Source organism: Manis pentadactyla, chromosome 7 (assembly GCF_030020395.1).
Source record: "Manis pentadactyla isolate mManPen7 chromosome 7, mManPen7.hap1, whole genome shotgun sequence".
Lineage (NCBI taxonomy): Eukaryota > Metazoa > Chordata > Mammalia > Pholidota > Manidae > Manis > Manis pentadactyla.
This window is the reverse complement of record NC_080025.1, coordinates 29,122,127-29,142,048: the sequence shown is the minus strand read 5'-3', so window position 1 is coordinate 29,142,048 and position 19,922 is coordinate 29,122,127. Positions and strand designations below refer to the sequence as shown.

The 19,922-nt window shown below is 43.4% G+C and overlaps 1 protein-coding gene across 3 annotated transcripts in view; it reads left to right on the top strand.

Annotated features, from left to right (window-relative positions):
* Window positions 1–19,922, top strand: part of LOC118919330 (potassium channel subfamily U member 1-like) — a 64,582-nt gene that overhangs the window by 20,388 nt on the left and 24,272 nt on the right. For 2 of the 3 annotated variants that reach the window (XR_008998713.1, XR_008998714.1), the window contains exons 4-5: window positions 4,499–4,884; window positions 5,265–5,379. Coding sequence is in view for 1 of the 3 variants with exons in the window: in XM_057505192.1 (XP_057361175.1) it covers window positions 5,351–5,379 (29 nt within the window). In the remaining 2 variants the exon portion in view is untranslated. Of the gene's footprint in view, window positions 1–4,498; window positions 4,885–5,264; window positions 5,380–19,922 lie in introns of those variants that run through there. The other variant, XM_057505192.1, reaches the window with a different exon arrangement.

Here is a 19,922-nt window from a genome sequence, read left to right as displayed (position 1 = left end):
GATAGCTGGAACCTGGAATTACGTATATAAATGTTCTACCACTGTGTTGTACACTTGAAACTAATGTAATGTAATACTGTGTGTCAACTACCCTTCAATAAAAAATAATTATTTTAAAAAAAAAAAAGAAAAAGCATCATCTCACTACACACAGCTGTGTACTAGAAGAGAATTTAGCAGGTTTCACATATTCACCATATCCCTGTAAACGCAGCATACAAATGAAACTTTTGCAGATAAATTATGCACACTCATATGCATGCACTGCTGTCACTTTCCAAAACAGCGATGTTTTATAAAAAAGAGTAATCACCCCTTTATTTATCTGACTTTTAAGTGTGGTTGCTCGTATAAATAATTTAAGCAGACAGTTGCTTTATCAAGAGGGAAAATTTCTATATAAAGAGGAAGGAAACCTCTGCCTTCATATTTGTACCCACTTCTGTGACATGTACTTTGAAGTCTCTAGGGAATAATTTAGTATGACTTCCAGTGCTCAGTCTAGTGTTTGATCTTCGATGTAGTCATCACATTTCTCAGAAGCTTTCATTCTTCTCACACCAGAACGATTTTTTCTTCCTGCCCTCAGGAGGGGCATCCTCAGTCGATGGGGGATCTAGGGATCCTCAGTCGACACTCCCACCAAACCTATCCCACCGCATCCAGGAGAACTAACTAATTTGTTAGCAGGATTCTGAAATAGCAGAGTCAGCGTGCCTTGACTCGAGTTAGCCAGACGGTGGCAGCAGAGCACCATGAAATGCTCACGCGTCTGGGGCTGGGAAGTGAATTTAAGCCTGGAGACTTGGTTCTGGCAAAACCGTGCTAGAGGTGATCGCTGTGGAAGAGGACTGCTCAGTCTCACAGATTTAACGTCATGATTATATCTGGAAATTCGCCCAGCGGATTAACTTCCAGAAAGGATTTAGGAATTTACCAGTAGATGACAACATAGAAAATGTCCTGACTTTAGATGAGTACAAATTTCAGACTGAATATTTCACGTTTCAAAGCCAGATGAAGCGTATCCCCAGTCCAGCCCCTTCAAATAATTATCTTTATTGAGCTAATTAGGTTTGCTTGGCCCCACCAGTTTCTTCCTCCTCCTGTACTCAGTGAGAATTCAGAAGATTTGAATTAACAGATTAGCTGGGGTTCAGGCAAGACATGTTACCTTTCAGTATCATTTCCAAACAAGGCAGACCTCCTCCTCTCCATGGCCCTTCCCAATTCTGGTGCTCTGTGCTTTATATTCCCTCTTCCTTTGATTACTTCCATTTTCCCAAATTGGGACCACACCAGAGTTTCTCCACTTCAGCTCATAATCTAACATTTCAGAGAGGTAGCCTGGTGCACTGGTTAAAAACATGAATTCTGCTTTGGTCCCTTAGTTCTTAGTTGTGTGACTTGAGACAAGTTATTAAACCTGTCAATATGCTTCAGATGTCTGTAACATGTTGATATACTATTACATACCTCAGAGTATTAAATGAGAATATTAATACATAGGGAGTATACAAATTGAGGATATTAATATAAAAAAAACATTCAGAGCAGTGCCTGGCAAATAGTATTTCATATATGATAATTATTGTATTACCCGTGGGAATGTGAACTCAAAAAGCATTTCCTTTCTTTCCTCATCAATGAATTACAGATGGAGGAAGAACTGGCAGAGAAGCCCTAGTAGCTTATACGTGTTTTACCCCCCACCCTGATGGTTCTGCGCTCAGAGCATGGAGGCTAGGAGGGCTGCGTTCAGGGCAGGAGTAATTGCCTTTCCGCCTTTCTGCTTAGTGCGATTAGATCACTCACTGGGCAGGATCTTCCCCAGCCCCAGCTGTGCAGGTCCCTGCCTGGTAGTTAGCCAGGGAACTCTCTGGTGCCTCAGGCTTCAGGGGTGGTTCTCAACCCGGGAGGAGCATATAGGGGTCTGTCTGCGGTGAGTGGAGGGAGGGGCAGTAGGAAAGTGGCCCAAAGGGAAGCTGTTTCCAACTTGCCCTGATCCTCATTCGCTGAGAACGGTTTTAGTGTCCTCAGGTTCACTTTGTGATGGAGTCGCACCTAAGGGAGAGGGGAGTTAGGAAAAGGAAATTGGAAGGAGGGTGTGAAGGGCGTCGGGGACAGGAAGACATGGTAAGACAAGGTTTGAAGAGATGGTCCAAACTTGAATTTACCTTACTTCACAGTTCTCTTTAGCTTTGGTCCTGGGTCCCTTTTTTCATAAACAAGACTAACTGACCTCTTTGAGGAGGGAGTTACCCAGCCAGTGTTCCCTTGGGAGAATTTCAAACCTGGGTTGAGGTGTAACTACCCGAATGCATCTACGGGCTGGTCTCCCTGACTCGGCTCCCTAAGCAGCTGCGAGGTCCAGGCTGCACTGTCCTGCACCAGTGGCCTTCGGGAGGCACAAGAGTAGGTGCTCTTATGTCTCTTCTCTAAAGCAGGGTCAGGGTTCACATGTCCACTGAATTCAATAAAAAGGAAAGCAATTTGGTATGAAATCCACGAAGACCATACACAAATATCTCGTATTCCTATATCCATGACAACTGCTATTGTTCTAATCCTGTAGTCGACCCTGGGGTTTCATTTTCTCCAGTTCTTAGCATCCATCTCCCCTTGGCTGTGGCCCTCCTTATTTCTCACTCCCGTGATTGCAATACCTTCCTAGCCAGTTTCCCTGGATCTAGCCGCTTGTCATGCCAACCCATGCCATCTCTCATGGCTGTAATAATGTTTCACAAATAAAGTTCTGATCATGAGCAGCTATGTAGATTTAAAAACTGACCATATATGAACATTATCCCTAGTTTGCAAGGTGGGGCATTGGCCTGATCTGCTGTCCTGCTGCCTTTTCATCTCCTAAGAGCAGTGGCTCTTAAAAATGCTGTCACTTTTCAGGTGTGACACAATGCCTGGCAAATACTAAGTTTTTTGTAACTAATTGCAGCAACTTAGTTTGGTAGCAAATTGGAGCAGATTCAGAATTATCCAGATAACATAGGAATTACTTTCACTCGTGTGAACTATAATAAGATTTCTTGAGGGAGATGGAAAGGAGAACTGCTCTGTCTATGTCCGGGTAGAGAGAACACTCTTAGACTTTTTTTGGATTAGAAGGGACCGAAAAAGATTAGAGGGTTAGAAGGGACCGAAGAAGATCACGTGGGCCCATTCATCTTTCAGCATCTTGCGCCCAGCACCCAGCCAGGGCCCACACCAGCCCTCATGTGGACTGCTTTTTCCAACCCACATATTGCACCTACTGCCATAATTATGAAAGCTTCCAGAACTACACCAATCACTAATGAGTTTTTGAAAGAGATTTTTATTAAAAATAGCATGAGGGAATACTCGATAGCAGAAATTGTGAGGGTTTCATACCTAGCACTCACCTCCCCCTCTACCTCCATCCCCACAGCCCTCTCTGTAATACCTGCCCCCTGCTGGCTGGAGAGTTAGGTTTTGAGAAAGCAGAGAGGCTTCGGGGGGCTCCGTGGTTCCCCAGCCAGTTGGGGCATGTTGCCTTTCATGTTCCATAGCTCAGTTTCTGTCATGTGTACAGAGCTGGCTAGCCTACACCCTGACAGCTGGTAACACATTAGCCCTCACTCAGATTTTCCTTCAGACCTTCCCTTCCTGAGCCATTCCCCGCAGGGCGAAAGGTATCCAGGAAATAAGGAAACGCGAGTCACCCTCTGCATGTAAGTGAAGGCTTCTGAGGATCACAGGCCCGGAGCAGTCTTGTTCCAGACCTGGCTCTCAGCGCACCCCCGTGGTGCCATTCCCGCTGATCTAAGCCAACCAGTCACATACCCGAAGAATGTCCCTCTTCTTCCCGACTCGATACTTTCTGTGGGTTAGAATGGTTCAGAAAGAATTACATCACAAGGAGAGGGGTACCGGGATGTTTTTGTGGCTCTTTCTGTTGTCCAAAACCTGGTGATGCATGGTTTTAAAGCCTTGTTCCACCTGAACTGTCCATCGTCAGAGTGCAGTGATGATTCTTAAATTGACCAGAAGGAAAAAGGTCATGTCTCTTCTCTCCACTGGGGTGGGCAGAGGAGGAAGACCAGCAGTGGTGGCACCTCTTTGACTTTGCCATCTCCTTGTCCTTCTTCTTGGGCAATCTCCCCACTGAACCCCAGCAGTCAGGCTCAGGCAAGCAGATAATGCAGGGTCCCTGCAGAGTAGGAGAAGTACTTGGTGCGAGTTCTTGTTGACCAGCAATGGCTTCTTAGCCCTGTGTGTTAAAGGATTCCTAGGTGGAATCCAGGTTCTGAAATAAGAGTGGCATGATTAGTACCAACAGACGGGTGTAGGAAGAAGTAATGGCTCATGTGTCAGGGTTTTTCCATCTTGAAGCAGCTTCACATTGCCGGTGTAAATCTTACATTTCAACCATTCTTACATTTATCTTCGCAGTCACCCTTTAAAGTCAGTATTTTTCCCATTTTGCAGATGAGATAATTACTTGCTTTTGTGTTATTTCCAGCTTTGGAAATTCACAACTCTTTTGAGACATATCCCATGTCAGATCAAGTGTCTCCAAAAGTTAGAATGAATAATAAAGGAAGCCTTGAAGGGCAAATAAAGTAAAAGGAGGAAATAGATCTGAGAAGAATGAATTGCAGTCTGAGCGGTGTCTGCACACAGAGAAAGGGTCTTGTATCGGGACCCCTTCATAGAGTCCTGCCGTGGCTGTAGACCCTGCCTGGAGCGGGAAGGCTTCCTGGATGCTGCGCTTGTGGATGAGATGGAAGGCGGGTTGGGTTAGAGAGGCATCCCAGCACCTCGACAGGTACTTCTTTCAAGCACACCCCAAATGACTACCAGAATCCCCAGTCATCTGCCATCCGCTCTCTCACTCTGTAGAAGAAAGTGAGTTTTCTACAATTCATCTTCTTAGAACTGTAGCTGAAAAAACCTGTAGAACAAAGAAAAAAATTAGGTATCTTGATCTTAGTGATGGTTATGTGAGTGTGTATACATGTCAAAATTTCATCAAGCTGTACACTAAGATTTGTGCATTTTATTTATTGTGTATGTATGTCAGTTTAAAAAAAGATTTTTTTCAACAAAGGCCTATAGGCTCCACATTGTGGGGGGGGGGGGGAAGAACTGTAGCTCAGTAGTCTGCACGGAAGGATCCCCCACCTCTCCCCAGCCAAGGGCCTGGAAAGGGCTCGGCCACCAGGCACGGTCCAGCAGTGCTTCAGGAAAGGTATCCCGCCGGCTCACTCAGATCCTGTGCAGAGCAGATGCAACACTGATTAAAAAGAAGAGCAGCCAGAAGGAATTCTCGTCTGCCACACCGAGGGGTTCTTTTCCAAGGGAGCAGTCAAAAATGGGGGGCAGCTTGAGCATCGCCCCCAGGTAAGAGCTCCTAGGAGCCCTCACACTCCATGATTTTCTGGGAATCACTGAGCAATAAAAATTTGAGTTGAAGCAGAATATTTACTTTGTCAGCCCCTATAGTGACCAGTGAAATTGTTGCTCACCAACACAAGTTCACCCCAACCCCTCCCAGGATCATTAAGCTGAGTGAATATTCCCGCAGGCAACAGCTATAAGTTTAACCTATGATTAGCAAAGGTTATGAACCCTGATGTCTTTCAGCTCACCTTTCAGGCCTTCCAGAAATGTGGGTTGGTGCAGAATTTCAAAATACTCTCAAGTAGCTTTTCTATTATTAATCCATTCCCTATTTCCAACTGGTGGATCATGAGGTTGCCTCTGTTTTTTCTTTTTTTTCAGTTTTTTTATTAAGGTATTATTGATATACACTTTTATGAATGTTTCACATGAAAAACAATGTGGTTACTACATTCACCTATATTATCAAGTCCCCCCCATACCCCATTGCAGTCACTGCCCATCAGTGTAGTAAGATGCCACAGATTCGCTGTTTGCCTTCTCTGTGCTGCCCTGTCTTCCCCATGACCCCCCCACAGCATGTATACTAAACATAATACCCCTCAATCCCCTTCTCCCTCCCTCCCCTCCCACCCTCCCCCACCCCTCCCCTTTGGTAGCCGCTAGTCCCTTCTTGGAGTCTGTGAGTCGGTTGCTGTTTTGTTCCTTCAGTTTTGCTTCGTTGTTATACTCCACAAATGAGGGAAATCATTTGAGATTGCCTCTGTTCTTGATTCTGTAAAATAGGTTCAACAGATTCCGCCTCTCCCCACTCTCTTTTCCCTGCAGCCCCTTAGTACATTACAACATTGATTAACCAGAATGAAGGGTTGGAAGGTAGGGCTGGGGTGATCTGTTGAGTTGATTTTAAATAGAAGTTCTCTCACTCCAAGCTTTGTTGTGGATAACTCTGTAATATGTTGGCAACACTTCAGTTTAGAAGCTATAATATATGAGGAAAATCTTCAATGATTGAGAATTGTGACTGTCTACCATTAAATATTGTATTACCAGCAGAGCACAGTTGTTATTTTCTGGCATTATATAATGTAAGGTGGCTCTAAGCTGTGTGTTCTTGGCCAAGCTGCTTTACTTCTAGGTGTCTCGGTTTTGGTATCTTAAATGAATATAATAATAATGAATACTTTGTAGGTTTTTTTGTAACATCTGACTGAGATTAGATATAAAAAGCACTTTGCTTGATTGATAAGAGTAAATGCTCATTAAATGTCCCTTATTATTGCAATTATCAATATAGCTAGGAAAGTGTACAAAGTTGGACTGCATATTTAATAAGTACAGAATCTTCCAATAACGTGGATTTTGAAATAAATCCATGATCTTGTTTTTGCCATAATTCACTTCTTTCACTACATGAAGAATCATGTTTCTCTTAAACTGGCGACTCTGGGTCTGGTTAACAGGTTCTGCTGTGCCTCTCCCACAGGTGAGGCAGGTGTCCACCGCTGAGAGCCACAAAGGTGCCACCACTTCACGTGAACACTTTCTAAGAGGAATGTAAAAGTTTCTGCCCTTCCTGGCCTTCCATTCCAGGATTTTATAAAACAGATAATCTATGGGAAAGGATTAAGAACTGTCCTGAGGTAAGGTGCTGTGGAATTTCATGAATTTAGATTTTTGTCATGCTCTCAACAACAAAGCAGCTATAGACTAACACTGAGATTTGCAGATAATTCTTTTTTTCTTTTAAGGGGTTGGTATATTGGCATTCATTGAGTATGGCTGTGGGCTAAGTAGGCAGTGCGCATGTAGTGCATTTGTAGATATGGAAATCATGTTTCAACCCCCAAGCAATCTAGCTAGTTAAACAGATGAATTCCTATAAAATAAATCAAAGGCCAAATAAGGCAGCATTCCTTCAAGTGCAACATTAATGATTCTGGCAGGAGGTCAAAGATGGACTTTGTTAATGAGGGTTGGATGGATTGTTCCAGAAAGTTTCCTGGGGAAGTGGGATTTGAAAAGGTAGAACAGTGGGGAATCTCATCTCCTGTTTAGTCTGTAACGAGGAATATGCAGCCTTCCGTGTACCAGGTAGCTGGACTGGAGGCATGGATGTGTGTGAGTGTGTGATAGAGTATTGTGAGAAATAGCTGCTCAGGTTTCTCAAGAATACATTATTGACTGTTCATATCATGCACATGTGTATATGTGTGTGTACATCATGTTATGTTAATGCAATCCTGTTATAAAAATGTACAAATTTGAAAACTGTTTTGACACTACAAAGACAATGCATGTGATAAGTTCTCCAACCATGTTTTTGCTTCATTTGCCTTTTCCCCTGTCTTCTCTGTAATAATAGAAGATTGGCAAGTCATAATCAAAGCCACAGAAAACCCTTAAATGTAGTTTTAGCCATTTAGCTTACAGACTTTTCCCACTATTCTTTGCACAGCTATAAAAACAAATTAATTTAACTGAATGGTATATTTCCCATTGTCTTTAATTCCCCCATTGTCTATGATAAATAAGGAAATGGTCTAAAGCAGGCATCTAAAAGGAGAGTTAACCCAGATGGTCTGGTCCATGTACAGAGTGAGCCTATCAGCCCTACAACTGGCTGTGTGTGTGTGTGACTCTGAATATGCTATAAAATCCCGTTAAGGAGGTCAGAGATAGTGATAGAGTGACCCATCCAGATCATTTCTAAAGATGATGCTTAATTCACTTGCCCTCTTAGTTCAAAAGCAAGGTATGTTCACTTGAACTACAGAGCTTAAAAAACCTGAAGAGGGCCATACTGTTGATCACACAGTGGAACATGCCTCAGTAGGTGTGCACCGTTTGGGGGTGAATCCCTGGGATAGTTCATCAGTGAAGTTGGTTAGCTCAGCTGACATAAATGCACTGTTAAAGGGGTTCTGTGCCAGTTAGTACTGTAGAATACAGGTTATTTTGTGGGATATATATATTTTTTTTGCAGGGCAAAGATAACTCCAGCTCACAAACTGGCAAACATGTGTCCTGGGCAGTAACAATGAGTGGTAACATAGACTTGATGGCTTAGTAGATTCAACTAAGCATTACTGGGATAAAATACCTAAAATGTGTGGTATGTGCTATTTGCAATCCATTTTTGATGTGCTAATAGTATTAACACTCGTTCCAAAAACATCATGTTATTATTTATAGTTTTGCTGACAGTGGGCTTGCATTTAAAGATGTAATCTTCAGGCCAACAGTGGGTTTTCTGGTTAAGTTCAGACCCTACTATCTTCTGTTTTTAGCACTTGAAGCCATACAGATAGCCCTCACTTACACAAATGTTAGAGTCCAATATTCCACGGCATCCCTCGGGTCTTTTGTTTATCATAGAATAAGCAGTGTTATAAATAGCAACTAGGTTCTCAAGACTATAGCACACAGAAGTCTATCTAACCGATGGTAGTCAAATATGTATGTGTTGAGTACATAAACCCTAGCTCAATTCACCTGAGTTCTGTGTTCTTACATCGAGGGGTCATATCATATGAGAAAGCAAGAATGAATGTTTCCTCTTCCTCTTCCTCTTCAGGGTGATAAAGTTAGTCCATGAATAATTTTACGACATAAAAATGTATTTCAGCCACTCCTGGGGCTCCTTTGCCCTCACTTCCAATTTCTCTCCTGTGACCACCCCGGGTGAGTTTTGCCCATTTTTTTTCCTATAGTTATTACTATTCTCCATCTCCTCTCTATCAAAATTAACTTCTTCAGTAAAACTGATCTTAAACAGATGTTAGAAGGAAGAGATTTAGATACAAGTAATTTATAATATGTTTCAAATGACCAGTAACACAATAACCACACTTGCAGTATTTTTAACAGTAGGTGTTTATAAACTCAAGTAGATGTTGACAGATACTCAGTGAAACAAGGAGAGGCAGAGATTTTTCCAAGCAGTGTATGATGGATCTGGGTCAGGAGAGAAACCTATTTCTAGTAAAGAGATTTGTCTTCTTTGGGCATATCAGCCCTCCCCTGCAAATCCTCCCTCTGGGTCTGTTTAATCCGACTCTCACAGACCACACTGATACCTAAATACTTCCCCACATAACTTCCCTGTCCGCTATGTCTTTGGAAAACCTGTCACCAAGATCGTATTTACAACATCAAATTTATCTTCATATTCCCATTATTCTTCCGGAGATATCAGAGACCATGATTGTTATTTTTTCTCTTTCCTAATGTGTAACCCAGCCTTAGGTCTTTTTCAGCTCAGGTGGCCCACAAACACCACCCATGAGCACTGCCTCTATAGCAGGCATGAGGCCCTGGATCACCATCTTCTTTAGAAACATTTAAGCTTCAGTTTCCTCATCTGCAAAGTAGAGATCATATTAGAACCTAAATAACTGAAATGTTGCAAGGAGTGAATGAGATGAAATGGATCAGTTTTCACATAGTGATGTAGTGCCTAATGCATGGCGAAGTCGGAGCAAGTGGAAAGGGTTGACAGCGTTGTTCTGTTCTCCCATCCCCCTCTGCCCTCATTATCCTGGCTCTCTGATTTCCATGCTTTTGCAGCCATTTCTTTCTCATTCAGTGGTGGAGGGTTTGAAGTTTAAGACCTTCCAAAATGTCATTCACTGTCTGCTTCCTACTCACTGTCCACAGACCCTCAGCTCAGTGGGGCCTGGTCAGCAGGGTGTTCGGTGAGGGTCTGTGATGAGGTGCCTCCTCTGGAGCAGTCCCTTCGCCACGACCGGGTCCGCCTATGGCTTGCCATTCCCCCTGCAGAACACTCTTGTCCATGGCAGACCTGCTCCTTCCTTGGCTGTTTCCCAGTGACTTCCAGCTCAGCTGATCCAATGGCAGTCTTCAGTTTCTGAACAAATTACAGTCTGTCCGGAAGGACTGCATGTAGAGCCTCTGCCAGGCCGGAAGCTTGTTAGTGTAAGAGGCACACACCATAAGGACTTGGGGAAACCCACCCAGCGGGGAGAAGTTGTTTTTCTTGTGGCCCATCCACTTGCAGCCCTACATAATTTATGCCCAGGCATGACTCCTGAAACATCTGGCCCAAGACCTCTCACCCTCTCACTTCCAGCTGCTGAGCCCCCTCCACCACACACACACACACACACACACACTCTCTCTCTCTCTCTCTCTCTCTCTCTCTTTGTTAGGAAAGGAAGCTGGATCCTTCCTTCCTTTTTGCTCTCAGTTCTGCACACCTTATTGAATTCTGTGCCCCCGGTGATCCAGGCAAGAGAGACACCATCTTCTAGCCTCAGTGACACCTGAACTCCTACTGAGGACCAGTTTCCAGGATCTTTCCAGGGGAATAAGATTGTATATGAGTCACCAGACGTGGCTCTTCTTCTTTCTCCACATCCTATCTGAGCTTTCCACAGTAGCTGCTCATATGAGATTATTTGAGACCATTATTTTTTTCCCTTTTCTTTCATATTAAGCTTTTAAAATGACTTTCCTCTAGACAAGCACAGAATTTTCTATTGAGTATGATATAATCCATAACTAGTCAGTCAGAAGCATTCTTTGAGTCATACACACTGAGTGAATATGCCCTGACTGTAGGACTTCAAATCATTTTCTAGAAATCCACATTTGCTTAATATTGTGTCACTAGCATTTTATCTTCCAGAGTCACCTTTCTCCAAGAACCCAAGTAATGCTTATGTTGTCAGTCCTGTGGTTTCCTACCTGGGATTCCAGAACCTCTGAGGATGCCTTCCTCATTTCCTTCTGTGGTATTTGGGTAGGGAGGAATCACTTGCAGGGGCATCAGCCATGAAGTTTAGTAAGCGTCTTTGTCAAGCTTAATACAAAGTCCAAAGCAAACAGTAATACAAATGTACCCGTATATAGTTATAGGCATAGGTATGGGGGTAGGGATACAGATTGACATACATCAGCACGTATAGAAATGCTATTTTTAAGCACAACAAGCCTCAGTCCCCAAAGACAGGTGAAAGAGTTAGGGTGACAGGGAATAGAAGAATGAGAATTTGGCAAGCATAGTAGATACTTTCCTTTAAGCCCTCTACATACCTCTTTCCTAGTTCTTGTGTTCTGTCTATGGGCAAAAATCCAATCTCTGAGAAGCAATGTGCCACAACTCTAGCAAAGTACCATGTTTATTGAAGAATAATTCATCTAATGCATAGTTGAATAAATGAGTTCTTTAGACTCACAAACAATATTTTATTACCTAAAAATAAAGACAAATAAAGGCATCTGGTAATACCTTGGAAAATTCAATATATCCCTTCCCTTACTCTCATCGCCCTCCCCCCATTTGACTAGCTTAGACGGCTGTAATAAAGGAGGGACAAAGGCCCTTTTTAAACCTCTCTGTGGTCTGTGGACAGATCTTAAGAAAAATGAAGTCAGATTCTCCTAGGACTTGCTTGTATGGAAATCTCCATTGATTTGGCTGGGTGGTAAGATGAGGAAGCAGCCCTCATGGCATGGGAATAAGTATCACAGCGCAACAACTGGCCATTTACTGAGTATGCATGTTTATTTGCATTGAGTCATTATTAGCTTTTGCATATTTTCATCCCATCACTTATTTCTAAAAATCAGGGATGAGACCGTGTCTGTTTAGGGTAATGTATAAAAGACCAGCTCGACAAGACAAGGTGAAGATTCCGAGAAGCTCAGCCAGTGTTTCTAGTAAAACTCTGTTCAAGGACTAAGGACACAGCTGACATAGTTTCCAGGGATAAGTTATCAAGTAGATAATGGGTATAGACTTTCCATTCTTCATGCTTTGCTGTCTGTTTGACCCCTGCCATCACCCCTTCTCAGGGTCTCAGTCCCCAGCTATTTACTGTCCCCATCAACCTCTATGATTTGAACCAGCATTTGTAGAAACAGAAGTTTAAAATATTAGTCCTTCCAAGGGTAGCTCTTCTTTCCTCAAGAATCAAGGACTGAGAAACAGAATGCTCCCTGGGGGAGCTCAGGCATCAACCAGAATGAGAAATGCAACTTTTGGGGCCATTCGGTAAGGCTTCCTGGGTGTGTCTAAAAGCACACCTCAAAGCCTGTTGTTTGCTGTGGCATGTTAGTTATTCAGCTGCAGCAAGAATGATAAAAGAGGAGGGCACCCAGACCCTTGGCTGTGGTAGAACTCCAGAAAACCATTAGGAATCAGACCTCAGCTCTGTGACTTCCGTGCTCTGTAATCACGAGCAAGCCACTTACTGTTCCTCATCTGTAAAACCAGTGGCACCAATCTCGTAAGACTGATGGGAAGATTGAGTGTAAGACTCCTGGTGAAGTTCCTAGGAGAGAGCAAGCACTCAGTGAATGCTGGCAGTGATCACGACACAGAAGACAGGATTGTCCCACACAATAGTTGAACCCGTGGTCTAAAATCTCATCTCAAAGCAGCTTTCTGCTAAAATTTTACTGGCATTCTCCATTTGTGTGAACATCAATAGCCTGAGTAGGAAAGACAGAGGACTCAGAGATAAATTTCAGTTCAGTTTCATCTGGGGTGGCAGGGCTGCAGCAGGACGCACGTTCCAGGATGTGAGAGGTAGACCCAGTTCCTGTCTCCCCAGGAAGCATCCTCCCAAGGATGCTTCCTTCCTTTTAGCCTTTTGTCTAAGGACATGAGGATATAAAAATTTCTAGCCTATGTTAGACCCATGCTGAACTCCAAATGACAGCAGTGTGCCTTTGATAGTGAAAATCAAAGCTAGGACCATAAATGTCCTCAACTCAGCATCAGATATTGGGGATACTTACCCAACAAATTATTGGTGTTCATGCAATTATTGCTAACTTTTCCTTCCCCCCTACCAAGAACAAGTTAGCTTTTGAGTCTGTAACAGTCCCCAAATAATTGGGAAAATCTTCCTTGCCAAGGACTAAGAAAAGGCATCTTTAACAAAATTCCTCACTCCCCAGTCTGGAACCCACTTTCCATTCCCTCCCTGCATCCCGTCCTGCCCTCCAGCTTGTTGAAGGCAAACAGCAGGCAGGCAGAACTTCAGGGTCGCCGGGTAGCTTTACACCTTAGCCGCCGTCTTCAGCACATACGCAGCCATCAGGGCAATAAAATACTGTTCATCGCTTCTACCCCACAACCAGTTAGGTCAGCTGTAAATACTGGAATTGCTTGGCAAGCATGCTGGAAGATTGTGCTGACTTGTTAATATAAGTGAAAATGTAATTAGATTTACAACACTTTTTTTTCCCCAAACCATAATTCACAGCAACAGCAACAGAAAAAAAAATTCTCTTGCAACCTGCTGAAATACCGTTATTAAAATGCACGTGAAAAGTCAGTTATGCCAGAGGGTGGTATTTAAGAGAAGTGAGTTTCCATACCCTGGGATTACACCATGGGGATTACATATTTCTTCATTATTTTTTTCCCTAAGATCTCTGCTGCTGCCAGATGAAAAGGAACAGATATTTTGCTTATTTCACTCTGAAACTTGCTGCAGATAGTGCTAAAAAGTAAATTAAATAAGCTGGCTTCCTGGAAACCTACTCTGCTGTCCTCAAAGCCTTGGAAAAGCAGAGTCATCGCCATTCTTTTTTATCTACAAGCCCATCTCTCTTTAACCAATCGTCATATACCTTAAAACACGTGGAAATCAAGTGTTTTTTAAAACGTCCTTCTGTTTTGTGTCCTCAGTGAGTAGATGGAGCATTCTTATATACAGACAAGAAATAACCCCTTAATTTTGTCTTAAAACCTGCAGTTTCCTCTACCCTCAGTTCTACCCTCAGACAGGGCGGCCCAGGTACCACCACCTGCCCCGGCCTGGCCTCTGCACCTTGGCCTGAGTCAGGCAAAGCTCCGCCTCTTTTCCCCAGGCTGGGATTCTAATCCCAGTTGCAGTTTTAACCCAGACAGGCTGCCGCGTCCCTGCCTCTGGTTTCCTTGTGATGAAATGTAGGTATGGTTATATCTCATCTGCATATAAGGTACCAGTAGGGAAAAGCTAGTTAAAAAAAAACAAACAGAAAATCATAAAGCAATTTATAAGTGGGAGAGAAGCTGTCATTTTCAGTCTCAAACTTCTCCTAAAACATTCAGTTTAGATAATGGAAGAATTTTTAAATAAATATTTTTTAGAATCAGTAGTGCATATATTGTGGATTACTCTTTGGGCAAAGATTCTGGTGTTGCTCTGTGAGAATCAGTCAATGGAGTAAATCACACATACCTGTGCATATATGTGTATATATATGTATATGTATGTATGTATGTATGTATGTATGTATATGAGTTACTTTATACATTTATACTTCACATGTACCTGTACATACATTCATAGCAGATATACCTATTTACAGAAAGATCTTGAAGAGCCTGAAAAGAGGAGTGGAGAACTTTACACACTTTGATTTAAAGTAGCTCTTAAACCATTGGTATGGCTTAGTAATTGAGAGCAATGTAAATGGTCTTCTTCCACCATAAAAATGTTCAGTTTTTATTTATTGATTGATGAGATCATTATAATTAATACCTTTATATTTGCATTTTATTATAAGTATTAGCACATTACTATTTCCAGTTCTTAAAATAATGTTCTATGAAAAACATTTTCATAACATGTGCTTCAGTTGAAGTATCCTGTTGGATTTTACAGTCAGCCAAGCCTGGTGCACAGCTTTTGCAGTGTTTGGAGGTAAATCTGAGTATTCTTGGACATTTCTAAATACCCAGCATTCAGCTGCCAGGACCATGTTCCATGTTTCCTTTTTTCTCACTTGACTTCTGTTTTAATCCTTGGAGGAGCCCTTTTTGGGGATCAGCATTAGAAACCGGTTTCAAGAGACTTAGAGATGGCTCAGAGGTAAAAAGACAACTGGGAGGGATTTGTAGGACCACGTCCAGTATGTGTGTGGCCTGTGAGCTCAGCCGCCCAGGAATTGTTCTGAGCACCCGTGCCCCACCCAGAGTAACCGATTTCCTCTGTGTCCCTTAGCCTCACCCAGGAGCAAACCCTGAAGTAGGACAAAATGCCCCCGCAGTGACACAAGGCCCTGACCCCCCCACGTGGGTTATATCAGGTGTTTTTTTTGTTTTGTTAACAGCTAATTTGTAGGGGGAAAAGGTGAACATACTAAAGAGTAAAACAGGCAGGAACTCTCCTGCCTGAGTTGACATCTGTTTTTCCGTCAAAAGCCATGTCAGATACTCTAAATCTTAAGGGTTATTTGAGACCAGGGGGAACACGGGAGAAACATGTTTTTACGATCTGCATAAGCAGGTTCTCTCTGTCACCCCTGGTGACAGTCCTCCCTCTAGAGGGCCTTGCAAGGTCGGCCTTCCCACCTAGAACCTTTCTCTTGCCTGGAGGGAGGGGAAATCGAGGAAAATGATTCCTGACCAGGTTCTCACTCCTTCACCAGATGCTCTCACCCCCACCGCCAGATCCGAGGAGCCGCCTTTGGTTCCCTTTCACCTGCCCCTTACTTCGTCTTTACTGTCCCTCATTTTACTGTTCCAGCCACCGAGTGCTCTCATAGTCTTTTTCTAAGGCAGGAAATAATAGAAGAGTCGAGAAGGAATGGCCCAGTCAGGCCCGGAGCATAGGAGTGTGATGGGGGCACCGACCCAAACACCTCAGGGGGTGGCCGCCCTCTTCAGACTTTATCCTGACCCATCATCTAGCGCCACCCCCGGCTGGCTTTTCTCACACCGAGAATCACTGCGTGCAAGGCTAGACATTCATGTCAGGAACACTGAAGCTGAAAGGACATAAGAAGAACATGCCTCTGTTAACTGCCCCCAGAAGCAAAAACAAAGGCCAGGCCAACAGCAGAGCAGTGAACCTAGCAGGACCCGTGAGCAGCTAACGCCCGGGCTCGCCGTCCTGGTGAGGGTGAGAAGAACCAAGTGCCGAAGCTCTGAGATAGGGGTCTCGCCTAAATCCAAACAGGTCTCCTATTTTCTCCATTTTACCCCTGAAAATATCTTGAATCTCTCCACCCTTTCCATCTCCAGTCCTAATCCCAACGCACACTGCTGTCTTCTCTTCCTAGACCCCTGTTAACATGGCCTTTGACCTGGTCTCCCCACTTAGGATGATGTATCAAAAATGAAAAGTTGACAGCATTTCTTCCCCTGAGTAGTTTTTCAGTGCCCTTAGGAATGAGATCAAAATCCTTAACAATGCCTTTCATCACCAGGTCCCTGTCTGTCATAAAAGCTGTCAGAACTCCAACAGTTCCACATTCTCTTCTCCAGACGGACACCGTGCTGCTTTGCCTGCCGTGGGCTGTGCATGTAACTCAAATGTGCTTTCTTCTCATCTTTGTCTAGTAAGGTCTTACTCTGTTCCAAGAGTCCTTCACCATTCAGTGCAAAATACCTTGGATTACCAAGGTACAAAGGGCTCTGTATTTGATTAGCAGCCAAAAAAAAAAAAAATCTAGCTACTCATTATAAGGAATGAACTCCTTTCAAATAAAAATCTCTCTCTCATGTGGTCTTTTATAACATTGACTTATCAGTGAAATATAAGCATTTCATTAATTAAACATTTTAATCATAAACATTTCAATTAATGTAAACATTTTATTTAATAAAATTTTAATTAAGTAATACCCTCCAAGTAATACAAACCTTTTAAATTAAAGAAAGACAAGAAAATTTCTAATAAGGAATCAGGAAACAGAAAAACCGCAAGGGAGAAAGTGATGCATGGGAGCCTCGAGCCAGGAGGTGGAAGCGTGTGCCCCAGGCGGCCGCTTTTGCTCACGGGCACGCTGCCCCCGGGGCGTGGGCACCGCCACCGAGCCTTCATCCTCTGTACACAGGCTCTCTGTAAGTCTGTTCTGCAGAATCTAGCCACTCCCGTCCTTAAGTCACATCCCAGCTCCGCTACTACAAACTAAGGGGCTGGACCCCCAGGGTCCCAGGGTCCCATTACAGGAAGAGAGTGTCTGCTTGGTTCAGCTGAAGTCAGGGTCCCTGACTTGTCCGGTCACACCCAGGAGGTGGAGTCATCAGGAACAAACTTGGCCGTTAAGTGGGGGATGAGGCAGTTCCCAGAGAAGGAAGGAAATGCACATAGTGGGATTGGTAGACACCGCAAAGGAGCAACTTCAAATAAACACAAGACCCATAACCATAATAAAGACATAAATAGCATCATGTCAGTTAGGGGATACATCCATGCATATGCATATAGCTCTTACAGGATACGCAGTGGCCCAGTGAACACTTGCTTTCCCCTTTAAACAGTAAATCTGTTCTCAAGGATCATGAGTGTGGTAGTCAGGAAAAAAATGAATCATCATTTCATTTTAGAATAGATCAAATAATCAATGCCCTGTGTTTCTGTCTAATATTTGGTGTGGGCCTTTGATGTGCATCGTGCTTTCACAGATTCGTTAATTAGAAAGTTGGGTCAGATACTGTGCTGGAGATCACAAAATTACTGAAATTGATAAGGAAGGCTTCCTGCAGGAGGAAGAACTGGAGCTGCATTTGAAATGTCAAATCTTTTAACAGCTGGCAAACTGTGATCTTCATGAATAACAAATTAATACAAAGCAAAGCAAACCTGATTGGAGGGAAATGCATGTGGGCTTTCTGTGACATGAAACTTACCTGGCAACTGTTAAGCCATTAGGACTTTAATCAAGTCCCTTTCCCTCGTATTCTAGAAGGCCAGCCTAGAGTGGGCACTGTACAGATTGGTTTATGGCTCAGATATTTGTTACATAATAAGGCTTAGAAACTTAAATGTTATTCACAGCTGCTGCCAATCAAGTACCTGAACGAGAGCAACACAAACACTAACAGTAAATGCTGAGCACTCCGGTGTTCAGAGGCTCTGTCAGGATGCACTGCAGGCTTTATGAATGTGTGTGAGTGAATATACAGAAGCTTGGGAAAAGGTCATTGGTATTTTTGGAGCAATAAATCTAGTATGGAAAGATTTGCATTTTGGCTGTGTTACATACAGGGCTGGATTAGAGGGAGAGAACACTCTGAAGTAATATTTCTCTGCTGACTTGTTTTATTAGCTTCCTTTAAACATCTTACATTATTGCTTATAGAATTTCATTTACTTGGATTGGCAGCTTGATAAATACATCTATTGGTGATGATTTGGATTGCTCTGGGCATTAATATTATTAAAACCTGTCACAAGGAAACATCTGAAAGATGACTTACTGTGAAGATTACAGCATGAAATAAATCATCCTGTGGTATTTGTTACCATTTATGGCCTCTTGGAGCTGAGTCAATCCCTTTTTATGTTGCATTATTTTTCAAGTTTTTATAGCCTTACATTATATATGGCTGTCAGAGCTGAACAGATGGGGTGTCGGACATGAGCTTTCTGAATAATTCCCACCCTCCAGTTATTTGAATGAAGGACAAGTGAAAAACTGTGCATTCTCAGGCAAACAAGGAGAGAGAAAGAGGTGGAGAAGCTGCTGTTGAGGAAAAGGGATCCCTTTTGTCAGATTGTTTAGGCCAATTCCACCAGCTGGTTGGAATCCCCGACTGGCAGTCACCCTCTCTGGATTCCAAGCAAGAGAAGAGGTGGCTGTGTTCGGCTCCAGCCAGACAAGTGCTGTTTTGAAATGCATTTTCTCAGGAGCGCGTGCCTCTTGCTGAGACATCTCCACATTTGGAGGTGAACGTGTCATAGTCTCCTCCTAAAAAACTGAGAAACTAAAACACACACACGCACGCAAACAGTAGAACAAACAGAAAGACACACTGAAAGGACTTAATATTCTTTGAGGATGTAGTGGATGTGCAAGCATCCTGGAGGGAGCACAGAAGCCTTTATGATCTGAACTGTTCAGCAGGCTCCTTGGAGTCAGTCAGAGAGGAAGACAGGGAGCCCCGGGGAGGTGTTCAACCCCCTGTGGAGGGGGCAGAAACAGAGGCCTCGAAGGACTTATATAACTGAGGCGAGCTGTGTGCTTGGGAATCCTTAGCTGCTCCTCCTCTCGTGGCACCAGGCAGCTGCCAGATTGCCACAGGAGCCCCTCTGCAGAGTCCAAGGCGTGCCACCATTGCAGGAGAGAAAAGTGACCCATTAAGAAGCCCTCGTTTATAAGAGGAGAGGACAGTATGTGTGAATTTTCCTGCTTACGCTCCCTGCGCACCGCTGCATCCACTCTGAGCAATTCTATAAAGGACCAGCATACTGTAGAGGAACACACAGTAGGCAGCCTAGGTGACAGGAATCTAAAGTCACTGCTTTCCATCTCGGGACTTTGAGTCCCTTCGTGTCCCATCATCAGATAATGTGGGTGAGAATATGCTTCCTGTTCTCCTCATGGTGTTGCTGTGAATTCCAGTCATACAACACATACCCACACACACTTTCAAGTTGATTGTCTCCTACCCCTGTCGAAGGTGGTCATTTTAATCACCACTTTGCAACCAGACCTTTGCCTTCTCTCTGCATTTTCTTGAGTTGATCTTTCTCTCTTACTCATCTCCTCATCCCCCGATCCTTCATGTCAAGCCCTGCCTCCACTATCTCTTAAAATGGTTGCCTTTCTGGGAGTGATGTGTAGGCAGTCTG